The sequence below is a fragment of the Plutella xylostella genome, chromosome 21 (genome assembly GCF_932276165.1).
Source record: "Plutella xylostella chromosome 21, ilPluXylo3.1, whole genome shotgun sequence".
NCBI classification, from domain to species: Eukaryota; Metazoa; Arthropoda; class Insecta; order Lepidoptera; family Plutellidae; genus Plutella; species Plutella xylostella.
Genome location: NC_064001.1, coordinates 4,575,303 through 4,601,395, shown reverse-complemented (window position 1 = coordinate 4,601,395; position 26,093 = coordinate 4,575,303). Strand labels below are relative to the sequence as shown.

The window sequence follows — 26,093 nt, the reverse complement described above, 5'->3', positions numbered from 1 at the left end:
ATTCAGTAACTTATTATTTTGAGAGAATATACTGAGAATTAAATTGAATTTTTCAACTGAGAATTGTAGATATTTATTGACAAGGGAAAAGTTTGTTTTTCAAGTTGACAGTTTGGATGTTATTACCATTGACGTTTTCTTTCGTCATTGGTTTGTCATTGCCAATAACACGCTCAGATAAATAAACAATGAAAATGCCGGGTGGGAGTACGAAGGAGTATCCACAGGCACAAATAGCAAGACAACGGGGCGTGGGGCGGAGATAGCATGAGTCGGTCCGCCATTTTCATATTGTTTCTTTATTTGCGTGCCCTAAACTATGAAGGCAGTTCAAATAATAAGAAGTTTTACACGGTATAAGTATATTTATTTGTCTATTACACTTAAAAATATCATTCGGAATAAACTGTACATATCTCATATGTATATTCACTATACTATAAAGCAGTCTCTTGTACATACTTAGCCTAGTTATTCTAACTGATCACCGAGCCATTGCGGTTCATAGAATACGATGTCGCTATCTCAACTGTTCTCCTGCCAGTAGTTGTAGTTGGGCTGCGGGGGCGGCACCTGCAGGGGCGCGGGGGGCGCGGGGGGCTGCGCGGGGGGGTAGGGCGAGCCCTGGGGGCTGGCGTAGCGCGGGCGGAACCACGGCCGGCTGGGCGCCTGCATGTTGTACTGGTACTGGTTGTTGGCGTACGCCGCCATGTTTTGTCCCGTCGCGTTGGGGTACGGGTTGCCTTGTTGGAACTGTGTATTAGGCAGGCCTGGTGCGGTGTAGGTCTGGTTCGGCACGGGGGTAGCGGACGGGGAGTAGTTCGCTTGCGACACGTTCTGCACAGTGGGCGGCGTGTAGGGTTGGGGCACGTTCTGGGCGGGCGCGGCGGCCGCGTTGTAGGGCGGCGGCTGCGTGGTGGCGGGCGGCGCGCTGTACGCCGGGGTGCTGGAGCCGTTCGTCGCCGTGTAGTTCTGCGTGTTAGCGGTCTGATTGCTCCCCGCGTAGACCGTAGTGGGCGGCGTGGCGGTCTCGCTCTGGAAGTTCTGTTGGCTGGCGCTGGCCGTGTTCTGGTTGCTCGCTATCGTGAAGTTTTCCTGCGAGGAGGTGATGTAGTTGTTCTGGTTGGTGGCGGTGGTTCCATTGGGCGGGGCCTCGGTGTCGGCGGCGGGCGCGCTGGGCGGCGCGGGCTGGCTGTACTGCACGGGCTGGCTCATGGGCTGGCTCTGCTGCATCACGTACTGCTGCGGGAGGTTGTACTGCGACGTCGGCGCCAGGAACGAGTTCTGCGGCAAGATCTGCTGTATCTGTTGCTGCTGCGACGCCGGCGCCTGCGGCATGGGCGAGCCGGGCGGCGCCTGCACTATCGGAATACTGCCGAGGTTCCCGAGCTGCTGCCCGAGTGCCGCGTTCAGCTGCTGCGCCGAGAACTGGCTATTCAGATTCAGTCCAGAAATATACTGAGTATTCGGCTGCATGTTCATGTGCATTAATGGCACATTGTATTGCACATTATTATGCATGCCGAGCTGGTTGGGCTGCATGACCGTCACATTCTGTCCCGGCTGCAACATCTGCTGGAAGCCCTGGGGGAGACCTCCCTGCTGCAGTAAGTTGGACTGGTTGGCGGGTATCATGTAGACCTGGCTGTTCGGCTGCCCCAGCACGGGCACCTGGCCGAGCCCGAGCGGGCTCTGCAACACCATGCCCGCCGGCAGGTTGATCATCTGCATCTGCCCCGGTATCTTGCCCGCGTCCTGCTTCTGTATGTCCTTGCCCTGGATCTGGATCTGGTTGCGGTCGATGTGCCGGATGTACATGCCCGAGCCGTCTTGAGTGACGCCCGTTGTGGATACGCTGGAAGAAGATGTTCATTTAGTTAAACGCTGATAGAAATAAGGTATTTTAATTACAATTAAATTCAAATTTTCATATAATGTACACAGATATTGCTTCTGGTCTTATGGGATTGGGAACAACATAACATCAAGAGACAGTGGGTGCAGTAAATGTGCTTATCTGTCTGCCCCATTACAGTAGGTACATTATTAGGCGATAGACGTGAGGTATTAAGTTGGTATTTATGTTCAGTAGTCTACGTACCTAGTCTGCTGTCCGGAAGACACGTGTATGATAGTCCCGTGAGCTGGATTAATTTTCATTCCCATACTGACAACGGTATTGTCTCTAGCTGCAAAGTAAGGGAACACTATAAGAACTTGAACAGTTTCTACAAGTGATTATCGCTTTGCTAAAGCATTTCATGATTCAAAGTTACGCAAACTGCAATAATGAATACGCGATCTACAAAATTACGCTTTAAAAAAATTTACGCTACTTAAATGCATAAAATTACAGGATCAAGCAGCATTAGGGAAAAAATAATAGAAGCCAGTTATAAAATGGCTTTACAGGAAGAAATGTGTGTAACATGGAAGAAACGAATCCTGCAAATGGGAAATTAAAACACATAGGTAAGTAATTAGATTTGCACAGTTAATTAAATATTCACTCTTCCGTCAGCTGCACGCTGGTCTACAGATATAGGAGCAAATTAATTGAAATCTGAAATCAAAGGCTTTTTATTATGTGATGAACAATATCATTGAATAAACGGGATCGTTTGGGTCGCTGTCTCGTTCATTGAACCGGGCAGATGGTGTAATGGCTGAAACAAATAGGATTATAATTATTTAAAAAAAGGCAGCATCCCCAATAAATCCTGTTGCTGAGCATGAATAAACAGCATCTGAAAATAAATAATTAATTCACAATCACGGTGTCTGTAGAATGCTATAAGAAATCACCCTTTATTAATGTAATTTACACAAGAGTAACAAAACATAAACCTAAATTAAGCTATCCTTAATGATTTACCAAAAGCTATAAAATATACGCAAATACGCTGGAGCACAAATAAATTACGGTACGCCAATCATTCTGTACTTACGAAGGTTACATTTAAAACACATAGGTATGTCATGCAGTTAAATTACTATTGATGTAGTATATATTTATTACGCCTTCTCTTAGTGACGCATTTTGCTGCTAAATATTACGCTATTATATTTTATTCTTACTCCTTTTTCAATCTGCCATGCATACAGGAACTACGCTCAACTCGCTCGAGTACCTACATCCAAATACTCGTAAAATAACCAAAAAGATTACGCTATAGGCACTTCGACGCTTATACAAAATGCATATAAAAGAAAAATATAACATGCTCTTCCTTCCGAGGCAGCGTGAAGTTACGACCATAACAACTAAATCTGGAATCAAATATTAGTGAATTAATTTATTCGGCTCCAGACTCCCGGCTAACCAAGTGCTTGTCGTTTATGAGGACCTGCAGTAAAATGTGTGAATAAGAAATATTATACATATTATTATTCTTCATGGCAGCAAAACTCGAGTCACTTTCTTCAGCTGCCTTTGGTGTTTTTTTCTCCACAAACTCTTGTACGTAAAATAAGCATTATTGCGATGTGCTTTTCTTTTTACGCATTGCGGTTATTCTAACTAAATTACACATTAAACATGCAACTACAGTAATCTACCTACGCCTTGCAAATTATAAACAACATGCATTCATGACAGGGTCTGGCACTGATCTAAATCCATTGACCTACAGGTTACGTTTCTCTTCAATAGAGTGCCCATCTTCTTTTCGCAGTTTGTGACGATTATTCCTTCATAATCAAGGACAGCAGTGCATAATGGTCGCATACTGCAGATTTAGATTGCATTGGGCAACCACTAACTGTGAGCTGAATCGGGTTGTGTATTGCCTATGTCAGTATACACGGAGAAGCAACATGAAGAGGAGGTGTCATGCTTTGTGTGACACAGTCCATCAAGTGCATATTTATTAATGGTACACATTTAATTTGCGCAGAAGTCTCAAATCTTTTTTATGACAACGTAATACCGCCGTCATCATTACCGCACTATGGCCGATGGCTAAAGATCTCTGCCAGAGCCTGTGTAAGTGGACGCGTATGCTATACCTGAGGCTGTCTGCCAAGACCTGGTGTCTCGAGTCGACCCCTTCTCCTGGCTTACATGCGACCTGAAGCAGTGGACTGGTTGAAAACACACACGGTGACAAAAACAAGTGAAGGTACCAAGGAGTTTTCTTCTTCCCAAGTTTTCTTCGACAGTGAAAAAAATCCCCACTAAAAATAGGTTGGTTACCCGTCGTCTAAATTGATAGAGTACTAAAATTTCGTCTTTTGATTAGTCAGTATGTAAGATTGCAGAAATGAATATTATTATCCAAATAAAAAACATTGAGTAACTGAAAATAGATTTTCGATGAGCAAGTGGATTAGTTTTCATTTCTTCAAACTTTTATAAATGGTAAGACATGAAATATTTCAATAATGTGTACTAAAACTGTACAATGAAAAATGTACTCAATCAAGATCTTGAGTACTCCATGTCTTACTAAACACCTTTATCCTGAAAGAAACAAGGTTCATATTATAAACTTCCCCAAATATGTTAATTTCAAAGTGCTTACCCGGCGGGTGCAATGGGCCTCAGCTGCAACTGGCTAGGAGTGCCATCAGACAATCTCTTCTGACCTCTTTGGTCCTGGTTATTCAGTTTTGTTGGTGTCGCTGAACTCTGAAAAGCCATTTACATTGTGTTAGGTACAATCAGTTACACACATAAATGTACAGTATTTTAGTAGTGAAGAAAGAGTTAAAACAAGCATTGTTTTATGAGAACATTATAAGGTGAGTAAACAGCAAATAAAACCAAATCACCTATAGTTATAGAAATTAAATCCACCACAATGATAAGTGCTAGTTTATGTCGAAAGGTGTAACTGCTTATGGGTAGTATAATGATATGAAAACTCAGTTGTTATGGATCTACAACCCCCAAACCACTATACAGATGTTTGCAACTAAATTTGGCTCTAAAAGCGTTGTGAAGCTGTAAATTCAAAGTTTGAACTTAAACTACAGCAGTGGTACAGCAGCGGTTCTACATTGGAAATAATTGTTAGGGAAGTATAACTGCAATGGAAAATAACTTGCATATGAGAAGATGGCCAGAAAACTATAACCAAAAAGGACAAATGAAATGCTACATAGAATGATTCTATTGTTCTTGGAGAATAATGCTCACTGATATAATCTGTGGTGAAGACGCTTGTCCAGTTGATATTATGTTTATTAATGAGCCACTGCATGTGATAGGCTGCACAAAAAAATACGTTCTTAATACAATACACATAATAGCCAGACTACAATGAATCACAGAACAATAATTACTTCAGCTTTACTGATTAACACTCAACACTCATATTTTAGAATAAATCTCAAGCTAGATGATCGCAAAGGCATTTAAAAAAGGTAATAATGATAGTATTGATCCTGAAATAAATATACTAGCTGGAGATTCAATTCAGAATATAGCACATTTGTCGTCTAACTAGATTAGCTCAAACTTGAACACTGCTAAGCTAGTGGTCTTCATTATGACATACCTTTTGATTGAGATGCATGATGGTGCCAGTGGCTTGCAGTTGTTGGAACTGGGCCGCTGTGAGCGGCAGCGAGGTCTGCGGGAGCCCACCCGCTGGAGCTATCTGGAATTATGAAATGGTTCTTTATAATGTAACAAAATTTGGAGAAACAAAACCGGATTGTTTACCAAAGTCTTTTCCAGTAGACCACAAATTAGAAACATTTCAGAGCTAATTTTAAAACTGAAGAATACAGTAATAGAAATAAGATTACTCACTGAAACAAATTGCTGATGTTGTATGTTAGCCAGTCCGGAGTCTTGCAGCTGCTGGTACGGTATGAGCATGGTCTGTGAGCCCGGCATGCTCCACTGCACTGTGTCCGACCCCTGGATCTGGTACTTTATGTCTGTCTTCTCTCCCACTTTGTCAGTACTGTACAGAATCTTTTGTGAGGAGTTAGTGTTCTGAGCAGCACACACTACAGGGGTTGATGTCGCTGTACTCACAGTTGTAGTGTCATTAGCGTTCAGAGTGTTCATACCCTGCTGTAGAAGCCCGTTGGGCAAAATCATGGACATTGAAGAAGGAACCCCACTCAACCTCAGCTGAGTGACATTCACTGGCTGCATGCTCGATAGATCAACCAACTGGGTGCCAAAGTTGGGCTGTTGTAGAGAGCTCAGTGACTGACCCAGCGGCAGTGAGGTGAGGGAGTTGTGCATCTGTCCCGGCTGCACTATGGGGATGAGCTGTCCACTCTCCTGGTTGAGGACATACTGCTGCTGGTGCTGTTGTGGTTGCAGGAGCTGCAGGACGGTGGGCTGGCGCACGGTCATGAGCGGCGCGGGGGCGGCAGGCACGCTCACCACCGGGGGCAGCACCGCGGGCTGCGCGGAGGCGAGACTGGAGGGGGTGGTCATGGTAAGCGGCGCGGGGGGTGCGGAGGGCGCGGGCGGCGCGGCGCTGCTCGTGGTGAGCGTCGGCGGCGGCACGTTCAGCGCGGGCGGCGGCCCTGCCCCCTGCGCGGCGCTCCACTGAATCAACTCCGCCTTTATCGTCTCTATCAGGTTCAGGGCCAAAGACTTTGCCGCCCCGATAGCCTCCGCTCTGGCGTGGTGCAGGGCCAAGTGGAGAGGTTCGAATTTGTCGCCTTTCAGCACGGGCACAACACCGGTTTCCGACCTTATGTATTCCAAGTTTGTGCCATTCTGTAAACGGGTAACAGGTAGGTTTAGGTATATATAACTCGAAAAAAAAGTTACTTGCTCAGTTTGCTTAGGTAATTATTACTTTGATATGATTATTATCACTTACAGGTCCCAAAATGCGTCCTTTTATATCAAATGCAGCTGGGGCATTATCCAATCCGATATAAACTTTATCCACTAAACCTCCAGACATTATGAAACAATGGTTTACACAGTTATAGTTTTCTATAGTCTTAACATTGATTTATTAAGTTGTAACTTCATTTCATTTGGATTTCTTTCTCATAAAACACGAAATAAATAAAATTACGCCAAGCACAAGCCATGAAATAAAATATTTCTTGCCATAGACAAAATGCTAGCTGTCATCAGTCATAATAATTTTAAATAGTGTTACCACATTACAAAATCTCAGGGTAATGGAACACTCGTCCGAATCAATCTTTTCGGCGTATCAAACGCATGGTGGTTGTTATTATTCTGAGCTACCCACTCAACCAACGCGGACTCGGGTGTATTCTGAATGGAAGTCAGGGGACGGGGGACGGCAGGGGACGGGGTCATTCATACTTGCACAGTACATGCTAGTGCCCACCTTTTCCTGTATTTATTATAATTATATGTTTAATATGGGATGTTTTCTCTATGTAGTTAGTTACAGTATATAAATAAAACGAGTTCGTTTGAACTAACGAATCTACCGGGCGTGCCTCCGAGTGCGCCACACTCAGTGTAATAGGTAAGTGATTAGGTATTTACAAAAGTATTATAGTAGGTAGGTAGTTTATTTTCTCCAATAAATGCTCCCAGCGAATTATGGTTTGTTGCATGCTCCAGAAACCTGAAGCGACGTAGCATGATCAACGATCAAATTCTACAGGAACCATACCTTCTCGGAAATGTATTTTTCGATCCATTGTTCGGTCAGCTTCATTGTCTATAAATTTTTTACCTTGTCAAAATAATAAACCGTCAATCTTTGAAACTGACTGTACCTACCGTACTGTGCAGTAATTAAGAAAAAATAAGAATTACAATAGTTTCGGGGTGGTTAAGTACGGGTAATAAAGAGAAAATGCAAGCACTTGCGTAACCACATTTATATTTCTACAAAATTTGATATGCCTCTATGTATATTATGTATGTGAAAAAATATTTCATATATGTATATGATTTTTACTTGCACATTATTAGTTTTGACTATACAAGTACACATTAATTATGTATTACATTTTGGATAGTTGTTCAAAAATAGTTGCTACTGATTCTTAGGAAAATATTATATCTGAAACAGGTAGTTTTAACATCACCCTGTTTTATTGAAATCATACTTATTATTAATTTTATTTCACAGATCTACTTAAGGCTAAAAGTGAAATGTTAATTAAGGTAAGTAATTAGAAAAACCTTTTGATATTTATACTTACATAAAAGGTGAATGTTAGAATGTGATATTGAAAGTAAGTACTTACATAGATAGAGAAGAACATAAAAAATATATTAACAAAGTTAAAAAAAACAACAATTTTAAACGCTAATAATAATTACAAAAACTAAAGTACATTATTTATCAACTTAGTTCAAATACACTTATACACTAAAATTATCGGACTAGATAGATCAAAACTTTTTTCTCATTTTCAAAATCAAGCAAACAAAGGACGGAGACTGACTCCAAGCTATCGGAACAAAGTTAACTGAAGTCCAATGACGGTTAGACATTACACATACGCACTACACACACTATACACAAAATGTACTCTATAAATATCTTTTACTTGTCAATCAAAGCTTGATACCCTGACTCCTTTGAATGATGTTTATAGTTTTCTCATTTCAGCATTCACTGCGTTACACGAGGTAGACACATGAATAAATACATCTATTGAAGTATATGAAAATACAATGTGCTCATTCCTCTACAATATATATTTCTTTTACAAAAAATCTACACATATTACGCTACTTGTATGGGAATATTTTTCTCGTATTGTCAAAATTCTTTATTGAATGCACCTGGCACTGAATTTTGAACACATCGGTTATCTTAATAAGTACACACAAGGGTTTATTACGGGTCACAACAGCGCTACAGATATTAGACAACAAATACAGAAGCCAATTTTGGCACTTCTTTAGTCATTGTCATAAAATATACTGAAAATAGTAGTCACAGCTTTTGTTTCTAAATATGGAAGGTTTTTTCTGTGCCTTTCACAGTAACAAATACGTAGTTATATTTGTAAATAGATATTTTATATATGGGTGGGTACGAATATCATTGTTATGTTTACAAAGTAACAAAAATAATTATCACAATCTTAAAACCTCTGAGAATTCTTAACAAACCTTGCTTAAGTTAACAACATACAATCTTACTCTAAAAAGTAGTTCAAACTACTTGTAGTTAACACACAATCCGATTTCGATACTAATCAGAATCTAATGTAAACTTCAATTAAAATGACACACTCAATACTGAAGATCATGATTTGTGGGAGACTTTCGAAACTTCCTTTCTATACTTATTTCATTCAGCTGAGACGAATGTTGTTATTCAATTTACTATAAATCAAAACAACTTAACGTAAATACTCACGACAACAAATCAATAATTAAAACCATCTATCCCGAAATACGCCGCATATACCTCAAATTTTAAACAACACATTTTACACCGCTCTCCCTTCTCACCCCACGCTGCAGGAAGCTCACTGTAGCTTGGCACAGCTGGAGCAGTAGCCGCCGTTGTCCTTGCTCCCGTAGTACAGGCAGAGCGGCGCGCGGCACGGCTGCGGGCTCGGCGGGCGGTCGTCGTAGAACGTACTCTGGGTAAACAAAGATAAAGATATTTTATTTGGTAGAATATGGCCAAACAGTAACGGTTATAAATACATAATAAAATTCCAAAATACTCTTCTCTACTCGGTCACGACTGTAATGTCCGAAGGAACCGGTAAATTTGAAGAACTCGTTAGTGAACATGTCATCGCCGGGATTTGAACTCGCATCTCTGGCCTGAGCTACTACCGCTCTTACAACATAAGCAGTGCATACCTTGCACAAGTACAGGGTGCGGTCTTGCGCGGCGCGCGCGGGGCGGGGGGCGGTCCTGCGAGCCGCCTCGTGCGCCGCCGCGCCCGCCTCCGCGTAGAACTGCGAGCGACCGGTGCCGTAGCGAGGCTGGGACGGGAGGGTCGTGTGCTCCTTGCGGTTTTTTTCGGTTGTGTAGCTGGGAAGTGGGGTGATATTTAATGAGTGATTTCGGCTGGCATAGGTTAAACTTAGTCATAATTAGTTATAATGTAAATAAGTTATGTAAGGTCATTTTTATTTTGTACAATAAAGCATATTTTACTTTTACTTTACTTTTAAATGTCTTAGGTATAAATAATTATGTTGTAATGATTAGCATCCTTTCGTGCACGTCTAGCGTTTCGCTCTGCGTATGCTGTTCGTTAGAGGTAAACAAATGGTTGGCTATATTAAAAATATTATTTCGGCCTGATTGATGATTATACATTTTGATGCATATCATGATTCGTAGGTCACTTATTGGTTAGATTAACTGCAGTATTGCATTATGGTTTATTGGCCAATATGGCAAACACATATTTTACAACAACTTAGCGACATAGAAAACATAAGCATAGCGCTAACAAGGCAACCCAAAAACCTACCCGATCCAAGCCTCATTCAGGTAATTCTTGACCATCTCGTCCTGCACGGGCGCGCGAGCCGCCAGCACCTTACAGCACAGCACTTCACACGTCGACTGCCTCCGCACCAGCTCCTCGGGGTTACTCTGGCTTCCACTACTGCCCTTGCTCAGCTTCGCCATGGAACCAAAATTCTTCTTAATCTTGCTGGACATTGAGCGGCCGATGCTGCCGAACTGTTTGGCGACGGAGTTCATTTGTTTGGAGCTCTTGGTGGACAGTGCGTCCAGTGATCTTCGTAATTCTTCTGAGGGTTGGGAGGGGAGGGCACATTCGACTCGCTCTAGGTCCAGATAGGCGGCTAGCATGGAGGCGCGCTGGTACTCGTCTGGTAGTAAGGCGTTGATGGTGCGTTGGTCGGGTTCCACGTCCCAGCGGAAGTCGTCGCCGGGGTCCACGTTGAATCTGGAATGGGAAAACATATTTTTAATTAGCTAAGGCGGCTAGGCTACGAATATATTGTTACCGACTTTTGTGGCGCTCCTTCAGAGGATCCTAAGTCTAGCAGCCAATTATTATCTCATGCGAACCAATTCCCCATTACCTACTACAAAAACCAACAACGCCTCACCTAAACCCAACATCCTCACAACATAACCATCTCCCCAAAAAGCCACAACAACAACTCACCGTATCGGCAGTTGGTTCCCGGCCTGGTCTTCAAGCGGCACCCGGGCACCGTCAGTGGGCAGCGGCTCGCTCGGCACCAGTGCTGAGAAGTGCCCCGCGTCGTATGCCAACAGGATCGGCGCCTTGCTGCAGACTAGCGGGTCTAGCTCTAGGGGGAGGTAGATGCCGCCGAACGGGATGGGCGCTATTGGGTCGCCGCGGAAGTCCTGGAATGGAGAGTGGTGGTGGGTTAGTGAGGGTTAGTTGTAGTGGTGATAATAATGATAGCTATCCTCATATAAGAGGATGGAGACTGGTAAAACTGGCTTGTGTACTTTTTGAACAGAATGGTATACTTTAACTAAATGTCTTCCCACTTATAAATAAACTGGTATAAATCTGAAGTATAGCCCCATGTTATCTCATTTCTCACCATTTAAAATAAGAGATACAGAAAAAAATGGTACGGATTACTGATACAATCTAACCTCGGTCAAAGCATATCCATAATAATTCATAATTCATTTATTTTCTGTTAAATTTACATCGTCAGCTTAATAATTAGGTATAATTAATTAATACAAATTAATAATTGTATATTAAACAAATTTACAAATTGATAATAGGTATATCACAATGTGTCATTAAATAATTACATAATATAAAATATATAACAAAAGGTATGTCAAATTAGTTAAATTAAAGTAATACTTATGTCAAAGATAATTAAAATACAAATTTTGTACCTATTGTACCTTAGCCATGCTTATTTGTCATTAATAAATTCGTCAAATGTGTAAAAAGCCTTCTGGCTCAAATATCTCTTCAGATTATTTTTAAAAATATTGTAACTTGGTGACTCCCTTATGCCTTCTGGTATTTTATTGTATATTTTGGGACCAACAATGTCTATCGACTTTGTGGTCTTGGCTAGCCGATGTTCGGGGACAAACAAGTTATTTGGCCTTCTGGAGCTGTACCTACTAATTTTCGAGGTAAATGTGAATTCTGAAAGGTTCAGTCGCACATACTTGGCGACCTCCAGAATGAACAGACTGGGCACAGTCAGGACTCCTAACTCGATGAACAGCTCTCTCGCCGGTTCATCAGGAGGTTTCCTCATGATCCGTCGGATCATCCTTTTCTGGAGTACGAATGGTCTGTGCCAGTCAGCGGCCAGTCCCCAAAACTCTATTCCGTAGATTAGAATGGACTGGAAGTAGGCGTGGTAGGCCGTTATTACGTTTGACCTGGACAGAGTGGGGGCGAGGCGTGAGATCGCAAAGAAGGCACTATTTAGTTTTGCGCACACATCCTCAATTTGGTCGTGCCACTGGAGGCCTGTATCGAAAGTGAATCCTACAAATTTTGCTGACCTGTCATACGGCACAGTAGTGTTGTGAACAGTGACTGTCGGTAATTCGGTTGTGATGTTCCGCAGCGAAAAATATAAAAGTTTCGTTTTATCTATATTCACCTGCATACCGTTTATTGTGAACCAGTTCACCAGGCTTTCAATCGTATGGATTAAGTTATGCACTAGTTGTTCTGCTGTCTCAGCCGAAACTATTGCGCATATATCATCTGCATACATGATGAATTCTGCTTCCCGAGTAACGTGCGGGAGATCGTTCATCATGATCAGAAATAAACTGTTTCCTACGTTGGAACCCTGTGGTACGGACCGATCACCGATTTTCCCCGGCGACGATTGCTCATTTCCTACGACAGTAATTTGGACACGGTCAGATAGAAATGAACGAATGCAGTTCTGAGCCGTGCCGCGGACGCCATAGTGTGCCAACTTAGCTATAATGAGCTGATGGTCTACCAGGTCGAAGGCGCGAGACAGGTCGAGGAACACGGCGGCGACGCGCCGGCCGGCCTCGAGCTGCGCGGAGACGGCCCGCAGCAGCCGCCGCGCTGCGCCGCGCGTCGACCGCCCCGGCTGGTACGCGTGCTGCGAGCTGCAGAACAGTTCATGATGCGCCATAAAAGAGTTGAGCCTGTTGCACAGACCCATCTCGAACGCCTTTGATACAGCTGGGACAATAGCTATCGGCCGGTATTTTTTATGGTCTGTCTTACTGCCACTTCCCTTGTACACTGGTGAAATTTTTACAATTTTCATGGAGTCGGGATATTGGCCATCCAAAATGCAGTCATTAAATAGGTCACACATAATATGCAACAGCTGGACCGGTAACTTATGCAGCAAGTCAGTTGGCATGTCATTGATATCCTTAGTTCTCTTCTTCTTAATGGACTGAATTATTTTGATAAGTTCATCAACTGTAAAAGGCCTGAGGAACATGGTGCTTTCAGTGGTTGGCACTCGTTCCCGGAGAAACAGTGAGGCTGCGGGGATGTCGGGGCGCAGCGGCGTGTCCCGCACCACCGCCAGGTAGTACTGGTTGAGCTGCTCCGCGAGCTGCCGCGGCGCCGCGCCCGGCCCGCACATGGCGGCGCGCAGGAGCACCAGCTCCCCCCCTCCGCTGCTACCCTTGTTAGTTTCGCTTCTAATTACGTTCCACAAGGCTCGAGATGTATTGTCAGATAGAGCTATGGTATTATTTATAAACTCTTTTCGAGCTTTTCTAAGCATACCCATGTGTCTAGTTTTATGTTGCATGTAGTAGGTTAGTAACTCCATCTAAAGAACGCAAAGCCAACTCACCCTCAAAGCGACATCAGCGAACACGCACACCGGCCGCCTCATGACGTGGGCCAATGCGAACACGTGCAGCTGCTCTAATCCAGCATAATGCGGCGCCGCGGTTGGCTGGTGCGGGCGCGGCTCGGCCGATGCCGCACGCACGGCGTCGCGCCATTCGCCCTCCCACTCCGCCTCGCTGGGCGTCAGGCCCGCGCTGCGCAGCGATAGGCTTTCGGACCAACGCCAGCGACGTTTTATTGCGTCTGTTTTGGGAAAAGGGGATTAGTAGGTACCAACTTTAGACTTAGTTCACTCTGTTATACCAGCTGTTTATGGGATCGTCGTGAAGAAAGGACTAACCAGTCAGATCAGCAGCAACCCCTGACTGCCCAGGGTGCGCTGCACATCTATTACTAATTATGTATACTACACTTGGGAAAGTTCCTTTCAGGCAGCTCAATTAAAAGAGGTTATCAAAACCTTTGATTCACATTACTATACGCTTAGTTTTCTTATTAACATATAACGGTAACAACACAACAAACTCACTAGTAACCGCACTCCCCGCCTCGCCAGACAACAACGCCTGTATCCTGGTCCTCAACGCCAGCAGCCGATCATGGAACCCGTAGGCGGCGAGCGACGCGGCGTGCGGCAGACAGTTCCCGTCGCCAGATGTCGCCAGCGGCAGCAGACGCGGCGCGGCCGGGACGCGGCCCTGGCGCCACCAGTTCAGGATGTGGGCGGACTCGAGGGTTACTAGAGTGGCGGTTTCGAGGAGGTCCTTCTCGATGAATGTTCTGGAAAGGTGGTGAATGGGAATTTTAGTTTTCAGATACCGGGTTTGGTGGTTGGCTATATTTTGAGTTGGAGAGTTGTCCAACTCAATGGTACCATCAACTTCATAAGAACCAACCACTTGATAATTATATATTTTATGGGGGAAAGGTAAAGTAGCATCATATATATCATAACTCAGCATTTTTTGTGTATACTTAATGATATTTGAAAGTTAGAACTAAATATTTTTACAAAGCTGTGCGTAAAAAGCCAGACAAAATCGACACAGATTCGTTCTGGAATACGACAGTTGTGAGGAATATTGTTATGCCATTGTGCGTTGTATATGTATATTATAATTCTTATTTCAGTTGAAAGGAAAACATTTTCTACTACATACAAACAATAGTTAACCAGGTTGTAAACATTGGCAGTTTATTAAAAATACGAGTTCAGTGGCTGCTGTACTGTCTAGTCTTTAAACTGCTAGTGCATTTTATACCTTACACCTGCTACAATAAGGTCTAAATTAACTATGAAGTATACTATAGGTCACACTAGCTTGGAAATGAGCCAAATAGTTAGGATGAGTCTGCAAACTAAAAAAGATTTCCAACGAACCTTCCTAAACATGTCTTCTTGCCAAAATGTTTATGTACATACTAACATTATAAGCGACACTCATGGAAAGTGTGATAAAATTGTGTTATTTACAACATGTTACTCCAATTTGTCCACTTTATGCCAGATAGTATTTTCGTTCGTGTTTAAATACAGAGAGCATGATACCAGCAATAACGGTGGCGATATTATTATGAGTACGTTGATGCGTCGATCCACAATTTTATACTTTGGCCGTTGAAAGAATGCGTTTTTGGCGTTCGCTTATGTCTGGTAAGTAAAGTTAGGTTTCCTTGGCAGTCATCAATTATCTATGCGATAAGAAGGCATTCTCTCATCGGCCCTACTATAGTACACCAATCTCACATTCAAAGAGGAGATATTGCCGTTTCTGCTCTTTCCATCTTACCAGATCTCAGCAGGAAAGCAGAAACCTGACTTTGGCCCACTTGTAGTTCAACTATAGTCCCTACGGTGCAGTAGTTAGAGTGCAGTACCGGAAGTCGGGCGGGTACACGGAGATGTCCGGGAGTACAAAGATGTGGTCGGCGCGGGCGGGCGCGGGCTCGGTGCCGCTGCGCAGCGCCCACACCAGCCCCTCGTTGTCGGTGGCGCGCGAGATGCCGCGCGACAGCTTGCGGCCTGCGGGGGGAGCAGTATGTTAGTTAATAATAACAGGTGATTGTGTAACTAATAATAATGTTTTATGTGAGGACATCTCTCACACGGTCATCCGACCGCAAACTAAGCAGAGCCTGTAAAATGGGTATCAGACAGCTGATATATCTACATGGATAGACATAATGTATTAATTAATATATGTCTTTAAGCAATATATGTCCCTTCTGGGAATCGAACCCGATAGAAGATGATGAAGATACACAAAGAAGTGTCGGTAGCTACCTAGTAGAGGTTGGACAAGGATAAGAACCGAGTATTGTGATTCTCATTGGAAGGGACCCTCTCGCCATTGTCCATCTATAGCATCAATCCAATTGTAAAGTTGGTAGCAAAATTTAAAACTTCTACAAATCATAATGAAGAATTGATTTGATTCCTTATAAAATACAACATTAAATGAATGATGAATCTAAAACTGAGATGTTGACAAACACTGTACCAACAATAATTAATAACAAAATCTGCGCACAATGGTGTTGTGGTCGCACGCGTCATAATCGTGTCCAATGGATTGGTCATATTTGAATTATGTAAACCAGAATTATCATATCCAAATCGGGCAAGGTTTGAGCTCACATTCATGCCAAAATTGGACGTACCGACAATAACAGATTCTGTTAAACAAACGCAAACGTACCGCTGCCAAAACATTAAACATTTAATTTGATATTTTCAGACATCACATCAGACAAAAGGCGAAATAAAAATCACAAGTTGCTTACAATTTGGACCGGATGTCCTGCCCAGCTAATTATGGATCGCATCATTTAGGTGGCAGATATAAACACACAGTCAGGTGTAGGCGGCCACGCCGTAGTTGGGACCGCTCCATACATAGCGAATGACTTAATCAGATTATTACTCTGTATTCATAACAGCCTTTATTTCTTAGCAAAACAGAAACAGCAAAAAAATAACAGTTCAGCGATAATATGTATCACAGGTCACAGAAGATCCTTATTGCCGTTATTGAAAAAGCACAACCTTGGCAGATAGGTATAAACCAATTCGTTATAATTTATATTCTGTCACTTTGAATACCCCAGCGGGCAAAACTTTAAGGCCCATCACGCACTGAGCAGTATGGCTGCGCAGCCAGGGTTGTGGCAGCCAGTAAAACATATAACATTTTATACTTTCTGCCAAAACGTGGTTGCACAGCCAGGCTGTCTAGTGTGCGGGGGACCTAACATAAGGCATCGCCGCAGCATCAGAAAACAGCTGTATCAGCTACACAAGACTCACATTCAGGTGCGGGCGTGAGCACGAGGTTGGAGGGTGCGGCGTAGGGCGCGCCGAGGTCCAGCGCGCCTACTCCGCGCTCCGCCGCCATCACGTCGCCGCCCGCGCGGGGCCGCAGCGACGCGCCGTGGACGCGCTCTGGAAGAGAGAACACAGGTCAAGATGGATAGATAAGCGGCTCTGCAACTTCGTCAAGAAAGAAGACAGGTCAAGATGGATAGATAAGCCCCTGTATTCTGTAGGTGGTTGTAGGAGGTCGAAGATAATACCACTCTCGAGCAATGAAAAAGATCCAGTGACAATATGGAACGTCAATGGCAGTTGGAACTTTTTAATTGCCTGTGAGTGTATGTTGTGGCGCTCGTTGGGAAAGAAGCATATGGCCAGCAGTGAACTGTTGCTGTTCTTCTACTGCTGTAACTCCCATGTGGATGTTAGGGCTATCTATGCTTCTCTATGTTCAGCCGCCTCTCCTGCACTTAGGTCCACAATACCTAGCCCTGTTCTCGTGAAGTGAACGATTTTTTGGAAAGGTACTGACACTTAATTGTGATCAAATGTACCGAAATTGGTGAAACTGGTAATGTACGATAACAACGATAAATGGCATCTGTTTATCAAGCTAGGATTCGTGGACAGAACAGCAAAGCATATGTAGCAGAGTAGGGTAGAGATAGTACTTAAATATTTATGTTATGGAGCGAGCCAACTCGAAACCTTGGTAATACAGGTGCATGTCTGTGAAATTAATAACTCATATTTCATTTCATTTCATATAGTTACTTAAAAAGTAACATTGAAGTTAAATGATACTTATTATCTTACTCTATTCTACGTTAAAAAAATATTTACTATACGTATAGTACCTACGTTACGTATTTATTACGCGTAGAAGTGTATTTTGAATTGAGTGCTTGTGATGTGAGTCAGTTCATATATTTTTGAGCATGAGTGTGTGATTTATTTTAATGCACGCGCCCACTCCGAGATGCATATTTGGCCGCTTAAAATAGTGTACTAAGTGTGAGTGTTATTGTGGCGTAATAATACAGTGCTTATTCGATAGACAAATCAAATTGGGTTATAAAAATATTATTATATCGCTACTCTAAGTATAGATAGTTTAGATACGTGTTTTTATCAATGATTTATTTAGGAAGCTGGCTCACAGAGTGCGACGGTAATCGTTTATGATCAAGGCTAGGCATGGCTACGAGCGACGGCAATGGGCTGGCACTTCCTCACTCCTGCACATTGTAGGAGCTCGGGACAATACATCCAATCATGCGAGACGCCGGGATGTGAACTACAATACCATAGAATAGACCTCTATAAAGACAAACGGCGAATCGTCCTTTCAGAATATACCATCCATACAGATCAAAGCGATTATTTCCTGTTGTTGTTTTGTTTGTACCTCACTTCTCAATACGAATATTGCTAGGAATAATTACTTACACTAGCGTGAAATTGTAAGCCGAAATGCGGAATACGTAGGCTTTAACCTTCGCCTATGGAAAACTTCGCAACACGAACCATTCAACTTTGTACGCTTGCGAGTCTGTAAACACTTCTGCACTCAAAACTAACGTAGTTGAAGTATGAGGAAATTTGTCGTTGCTATTGTGCCATACCAAGGGCAACAGAATTTTATGTGTATTGCATTTAAATTTAAGGAACTCTGCATTCAATAATATGCATAGATATTGGAATTATAATTGGTTTTGAATCGAATATTGGATGTTTTTAGAATTGAAGCAAGGACGAACAGTAAAGTATCAAGCAAGATTTTTTGCAGTGGAATGCAGCGAGGTGGCTGGTTGAAACAGGAGGGTTCGAGAAACTGGCAAGGTGACTCGACGCGCTGCGACCATGACGGGGCAAGGAACTTACCCAAAAACTGCCAAGGACAGGTCAACTCGCCACCTCCAAATATTAAATAGTCTATTTCTGGCTATGATTTGAATTGGGGTCTTCTGGAAGAAATTACTGTCGTTTTCCAGATTAGTCTCTCTTATTTTTAGTTAAGTAGTACGAGGTAGATTTGTTTCTAGTAATTTCATAAAACACTGAATGAATTGATTTACTGAAACTGTAGTGGTCCCTAAGTAACAATCTAATGCCTAAATTTATACAACAAACCCGCCATCTTATACTCGGTTAAAAACTAAATAGCCAACAGCTCGCGCCCCATAATAACTTCTTTATGCTCTTGACTAGTCTTGACCTATTATCCATTAATTAGGTTCGATAAAACATGAAAGGGGATTCATTATTTGGATTAAAATGTCGATAGCGAGGCGGCGGAGACGGCTGAGGTGAACCAGACGGCGGTATTTTTAGCCGCACCGTCGTCGAGCGTATCGAGTGTCCATGTGATTTGGGCCAGCGACTTTCTGGGTAAAGAAAGTGGGATATCTTGTGTGTTCCCGTAAATGTGGATCACATTCGCTATTTTTGTTTTTCAACGGGTTTACTATTATTTATACTTATAAAATTATCTCCCACACTGTTCGTTGGTTAGTAAACTCGTAAACTTGCTACTGCGAGAGACAAAAATAAGTATCTTGTAACTTTTAAAAATATACCAGTTACCTAAGTATTAATACGTATGTAAAAATCTGTTTACCTTCAGCGTGCTGGTCAGTAATGGGATTGGCTTCCATCACCATAGCGGCTCGCTCTTGCCCTGGAACCAATTTAGACAATTTAATGACGGCTCGAGTACCTACCTATGACACGCGTGTTGAAAGATCACGACCAAGTGTAGTGGGTCAAATGCGTGACCTTCGTGACACATCATTAAAGATCTTCCAGGGTTGTAAGCATAATCTCTATGCATAGGTAATTTTATAAACGTTAATCTCTGTCTAAACGTTAATTGCTTTCGTCAAAGTGGAGCTGACGATATAGTCGGAGAAATAACTTCTAATTTCTATCAAGTTTAAAGTGCAATATGCCTGATGGCTGTAAGTGCTGGGGGGTCACTTTATGACGAAAAACTAAATTTCGAAGCGCTGCTGGGCGAGCCGCGACTCTATGTCTTGTATTAAACGTGCCGATTGCACGATAGCTCTCGTTCGTTCGTTTTTCGTCAGTATAGAGTAACCCGCCTGGCACTTGGCCGACACGACTGGTCATGACGATCGACACGCGATGATCGAATGCGCTTGGCGTGTGAAGTAGGAAGAATCATCGCACACCACTCGTTAGTAAACAAATGCCAAATGAAAACATTGACGAACCGCGACCACTAGGTATAAACCACCTACGTCATACACAAGCCTAGACAGTAGGTAGGATTGTCCCCTTGCCTAATAAATTATTGCTACAAGCCATTGACCCCAAAAAACTCCACCTCAACTATTGTTTTCAGGGCGTACATCCAACCATACCAAAACTGAGTAGCTCATGCGAAAATTGCGGCCTCAAGCAAACGTGGGTCGTATTGCCACCCACGTTGAGTCTCGTTTAGGCTAGCCGTACAAATAACTGTTAGACCCTTATTTGGATTTAGTTCTGTGTTTCACGAGCATATAAGTACAATAATATACATACACAAACATTATGTATGTTGGATTTTCGTCAGGCGTAGTCCATACAATAGTAGGTACTTATGTACAATTTAATTATCATAACCAGTTCACGATATTTATTTACCTAGGTACTCCAATCTACTATATGAATACGACCAAACAAATAGATAATCAATATTTTATTTATAAATATTTGTCCTATGTTGGTACGTTCATACTTCCATATACAGGGTGTCCCAAAAGTCAACGTCATCCCTTAAAGGGCTGATAGGTCAGCTCATGAGAGGCCAGGATATCACAATATGACCTTAGTAAAAACTCGATAATTTTCGAGATATTTACACTTTTTTAAATTTGCTGAGAATCGACACCTTGGATCAGTTTTTTGCGTGCCGCCGGTACAAAAATCCATATTGTTAGAATTTGTTTGGTGTTGCATCACCCTGTATAGCCCTGCTATTGATCGCAGTAAAAAAAATATGGAGTAATGCTGTATGTTTAAAAAAAACACGGTTTTCAAAGTCATAAAAGGTAATCGTATTTTTTTATAAACAACTTTGACTCTACATACTGTAAAAAAAATATACCACGCAAACCTGGCACCTTATTTGAAAAGATTGCTCATTTAATGCAGTTTCCAAAATGGTATGAAACGTTGCTATTGTTTCAATTAACAAAAAAGTTATTGCTACTTTAGTACAAAACGACCTCGATGTAAAATTGTTTGAAGGAAATTTATCTGACTGAATTTATTAAGGGTAAGTCATGTTGGAATGAGTAAAAGTAAAATAGGTGGTGTGGCCGGGAGTGGGAATAGAGTCAACGTTGTCACAGTTAATAAAATAACGCATTTTGAGTATAGCAACTCCACGTTCCCCATAAATGTAGCACATGGTAACGTACATTCCTGAGTAGTGTTAATGTGTGATATTGTACAAGTAAAACGCTTACACATGTACATTGTACACCCACAGTATCCAAAAAAGGGACAGATCAGTTTTTCATTAACATTACCTCTAATTACTTGTTATTTATTTGAAAGTTATTGTTAAACAAAACCAAACTCTCAAAATTATGATTATGACCATTAATGAGTATTATTTTTTGGTGATTATGTACTTAATATAATAATGTGGTGTTATAATTTTGAGAAATAAAAATAAAAGTCAATAAATGTTTGTTTTTTTTTAAATAAGGCGTAAAAAACGCAAAATATGTTTTATAAGAGTTTGGTAAGTTTTTTCTTAGCTATTTTTGCGTCATCTATGTTGCCACGGCTGACCCCACCACCTATTTTACTTTTACTCATTCCAACATGACTTACCCTTAATAAATTCAGTCAGATAAATTTCCTTCAAACAATTTTACATCGAGGTCGTTTTGTACTAAAATAGCAATAACTTTTTTGTTAATTGAAACAATAGCAACGTTTCATACCATTTTGGAGACTGCATTAAATGGGCAATCTTTTAAAATAAGGTGCCAGGTTTGCGTGGTATATTTTTTTTACAGTATGTAGAGTCAAAGTTGTTTATAAAAAAATACGTTTACTTTTTATGACTTTGAAAACCGTGTTTTTTTTAAACATACAGCATTACTCGATATTTTTTTTGACTGCGATCAATAGCAGGGCTATACAGGGTGATGCAACACCAAACAAATTCTAACAATATGGATTTTTGTACCGGCGGCACGCAAAAAACTGATCCGGGGTGTCGATTTTCAGCAAATTTATAAAAGTGTCAATATCTCGAAAATTATCGAGTTTTTACTAAGGTCATATTGTGATATTCTGGCCTCTCATGAGCTGACCTATCAGCCCTTTAAGGGATGACGTTGACTTTTGGGACACCCTGTATGTACATCTAAATTATATACATTACTGTAGGTTCTTATTGTCACTCGTTTAACACATGTATTAATTAGACCATCAATGTTAATTCCGAAAGGGCCTCTCGGTTGGGTAATGTCTACACAGTTGTAGGGCTACAACTTGCGCTTATTGTTTTTATAACAATGAGCACTTGGTAACAAAATATCTTTGTAGAATTAAACATATTCACTGAGTTACCCATCATAGTTATGGGGTCTATACAAATAAAACTAAGAAACCTTTGTTAAAATTTAAATCTAATGAATTTAAATTAATTTAAATATATACCTTCACTATAATAAATAAATATAAATCTTTTTTGTTATTATTATAAATTTTCTTTTTGGCGATAGTCAATCTAGGAGATATCCTAGATTGAACATTTTAAACATACCTAATTAGCCTAGTCAGGGTGTCCACTCAGAATCCTCCAAAAAATTCCCTGACTTTTCCCTGACTTTCCCTGACCATTTCAGAAATTTTCCCTGACCAGAGATCAAAATAAACAAAAGATTGATTTGAAAGTATTTAGTGAAGTAAAATATTAAGCCGAAAGAGACGAGAGTGACTCGGGCAGATCATTTTGAACAACATGAAATTCTAAAAAAAAAGATTTTCCACACAAACTTTGCTTGACAGGTGAAGTTATATGAGAAAAAAACGCGAGTTTCAAAAACACGTAAAACAAAAGTTGTTAAGAGTGATCACCTGAGTCACTCTATTTCGGCTATGTACAATGTACATCTACCACTATTGCAACATTATGTATAGAAAGCAATGATAAATAAGTACATAAATATATACCTATTTCTCATACAAGGCTAACTAATAAGTTTAGCTCAACTATTTATGATTAGTAGTAACATTATTTACTTAACTGTTATTTTATGTAATACTCATAGCATATTGTAGGTTGTATAAATAATATTTTATTTAGTTTAGTTTCGTGTTTCCAGTTAGGTTAGTATGTATTGCATACATAGGAATCATTTGTGTTATACTCTGTTACCAATTAGTGAAAACTATTAATTGGCTTTCAACTGTTTATTTTTAGTGTAAAACTGTTAAATTTTATCTGTAAGTTTTTCATAAAATAAAATAAACAAAAATAAAATAAAATATTTTTTCTATTTTCAAAATGTCATTTTACTTTTGAAAAACGTCATTTAAAGTTTGGAAACTCAAGCTGGATACACTGATTATTATTGCAAAAGAAGTTAGTTAGACCTAGTAAATTTTATTTAAGCACACTTATTGATGGTAGGATTAGTACAGGGTGCTTTAAAGAAATACGCCTCCTCATATATTTTTTTTCAAATGAGAGTTTGGAATCAGGTAGATAAAATAAACTTTTTAATTTGTGTATAAAACTTGTACTGGCACCTTGTAAAGTAATGTTAGGACTTTCAAACCCGAAATAACTCGAGTAGAGCGTGTTAAGCTTTGTAAATACCGTAATTAATTAAAATAAAACAAAACCAAAATCAAATATTTTCGTACAGGCGCAACGCTTTAAAAAAAAACATTAGGTGCCGCGTGGAGGAAACGCTTCTGCATGCGCTCCTGCTGCCGTGGCAAATTATGAGAATTGATGAGTGAAATGAGCGCCGATACAGCGCGTCTGCACCAACACGTTATGTGGGGACTTATTTTTCATCACGAACTCTTAAAACAAAAGTTGTTCAGAATGGCAAGCTGAGTCACACTCTTTTGAAAAAAAAAATATTGAGGAAACATCATTTTACTATTTAACAAACTATGAACTGAGTCTGGAATCTGGCTTACGAGATTTTATTTTATGATTTACGTCTTTTACGTTTAAAATAGAAGAAAAATAATAATTAGTAAAGGAAAGAACTACAATTTTGCAAAAATATATGCTTTACTAGTCATTTTTCCCTGACTTTCCAGGTGGCCCATCAATTTCCCTGACTTTCCATGACCACCTTGAGCTTCCCTGACTTTTCCCTGACTATCCCTGACTTTCCAGAAAGTGGACACCCTGCTAGTTAACCTAGTTAACAATTAAGTACCTAATTAACATTGAACCACCAATAGAAATAAATAAGTATTCTTATCAAGTTATAGTTACAACAAAAGAGAGAAAGTTGGATTAGCATTCAATAAGGTGAATGCCCTCACATAATGTGCCATTCAATAGCATGTCAGTGATAGCTAGTTAGTCTACAAGTAGATGTATCGTAAAATCAACCTACTTGCTAATATAATAGGTGGCATTTTGTAAAACAAATAATGTAACATAATGGAAAAGGGTCCAAACTTCAGAGTACATTATGAGCCATCCAAGTCATAAATATTTCATAACAGTTTATTTTGATATTTGAATAGATTCTGTTTCATGTACCTACATAATGTCACACATACTAAAATACATAGCCTACATTCATAATGGCACACATGTGGGAATGCTTATGGGTAGTTTGATAGTGGTTTTCCAACTCATCACCATTATTATTGATATGTGGCATTGATAAAATTTACAGAAATCTGTAAATTGTATAGTATTGCAGGTGGTTATAGCTGGTTATATCAACATTGTCATTGCATACCTAGATAAGAATAAAAAACTATTGTTTTATGAGTCATAAAAATATATCTATTTACTTGTATGAGTAATTCAGACTACTTGATATTGTGCCATTAACTGATAAGAAGTTATCATTCTAACAGTTTTTAGTTTATCATGACCATGTGTTTTAGCCGACTCTACAGCAAAAAGGGGTGTTAATGTGAATTTTGGCACAATTTACCATAATGTTTGTGATAAAGACACACACATGATTCAGTAATTATCTGTATCACCCAGCATTTTTATGTTACCGATTTATGTATCTAAGTACGGAAAGTTTTGACCATTAGAGAATAAACAAGTGTATTCCTACTAATGTGTTCATTAGTAGGCTGTTGTCCAGAACATACTGTTTTTTCACATTTTACTTTAAATTTAAGTATTACTATGAATTTATCATAACATTCATTCATACAATTGATAAATAACTAGTGATTCTTAAATAGAAAAGTGAAATTTGGCAGCAACAATTGAAATGGAAATTTTTAAGGCAGCTTCCTACCTTCAGGAAATAACAAAGCCAGTTCCTACCTCCAGGGTAATTAAATTATATGGACTTTATATGCTCAATAAATGAGGTCATACAGTACAATTTAAACAGTATACAAATAATAGACAAGCATGGTAACATACAGTATACAGTAAAACTGAAATTTATATAAAATGGACCTTCTTCCTATGAAAAGGTATAGTGTTCAAGGTTACAACTCTACAGGCGTAATATCCTAAAAGAATTTCAATGACTCTGATAGAATAACAACCGTTAGGTATAATACAAGATAAACACCAGAATATCATGGGTTTATACAGAATTTTGACTTGAGCAATTCATAGTAAGGAAATGAACGAAAATCCGAGAAAATTATTTCAGCCGACGACGTGCATATTATAGAAGCATTTCAATAAATTCTTATTTCTTACCTCTGAGGGTTCAAGTAAGGTTTCCGCTTATATTTTTATCCATAAAACACTGCCACTTTCCAATAAATCACTTAAACGTTGCAAAAATAAATGGTTTCAGTGGTATTTACAAATTACAATATTTACAAATAAACTTCTGTCTTCATGCGAGCACTGAGGAAAATCCATAGACAA

At 40.5% G+C, this 26,093-nt stretch overlaps 2 protein-coding genes across 4 annotated transcripts; both read right to left on the bottom strand.

Moving 5' to 3' along the window:
- Positions 1-345: 345 nt before the first annotated feature.
- On the bottom strand, positions 346-7,044 carry LOC105382846 (ataxin-2 homolog). 2 transcript variants are annotated; one of them, XM_038115827.2, is made up of 8 exons: positions 6,798-7,044; positions 5,759-6,691; positions 5,502-5,603; positions 5,141-5,212; positions 4,524-4,630; positions 4,009-4,070; positions 2,102-2,189; positions 346-1,855 (listed from the first exon to the last, which is right to left on the bottom strand). In XM_038115827.2, the coding sequence occupies exons 1-8, from the start codon at positions 6,882-6,884 to the stop codon at positions 526-528; spliced, it is 2,781 nt and encodes a 926-aa protein (XP_037971755.2). In that variant the 5' UTR covers positions 6,885-7,044; the 3' UTR covers positions 346-525. The 2 variants fall into 2 exon arrangements, with proteins under 2 accessions (XP_037971755.2, XP_037971756.2); XM_038115828.2 differs by lacking the exon at positions 5,141-5,212.
- Positions 7,045-7,775: 731 nt separating this feature from the next.
- Positions 7,776-26,088, bottom strand: LOC105382790 (OTU domain-containing protein 7B). 2 transcript variants are annotated; one of them, XM_048628577.1, is made up of 10 exons: positions 25,920-26,088; positions 19,629-19,688; positions 17,003-17,137; positions 15,574-15,718; positions 14,225-14,475; positions 13,697-13,938; positions 11,041-11,246; positions 10,372-10,815; positions 9,749-9,923; positions 7,776-9,519 (listed from the first exon to the last, which is right to left on the bottom strand). In XM_048628577.1, the coding sequence occupies exons 2-10, from the start codon at positions 19,669-19,671 to the stop codon at positions 9,403-9,405; spliced, it is 1,758 nt and encodes a 585-aa protein (XP_048484534.1). In that variant the 5' UTR covers positions 19,672-19,688; positions 25,920-26,088; the 3' UTR covers positions 7,776-9,402. The 2 variants fall into 2 exon arrangements, with proteins under 2 accessions (XP_048484534.1, XP_048484535.1); XM_048628578.1 differs by lacking the exon at positions 17,003-17,137.
- Positions 26,089-26,093: the final 5 nt, after the last annotated feature.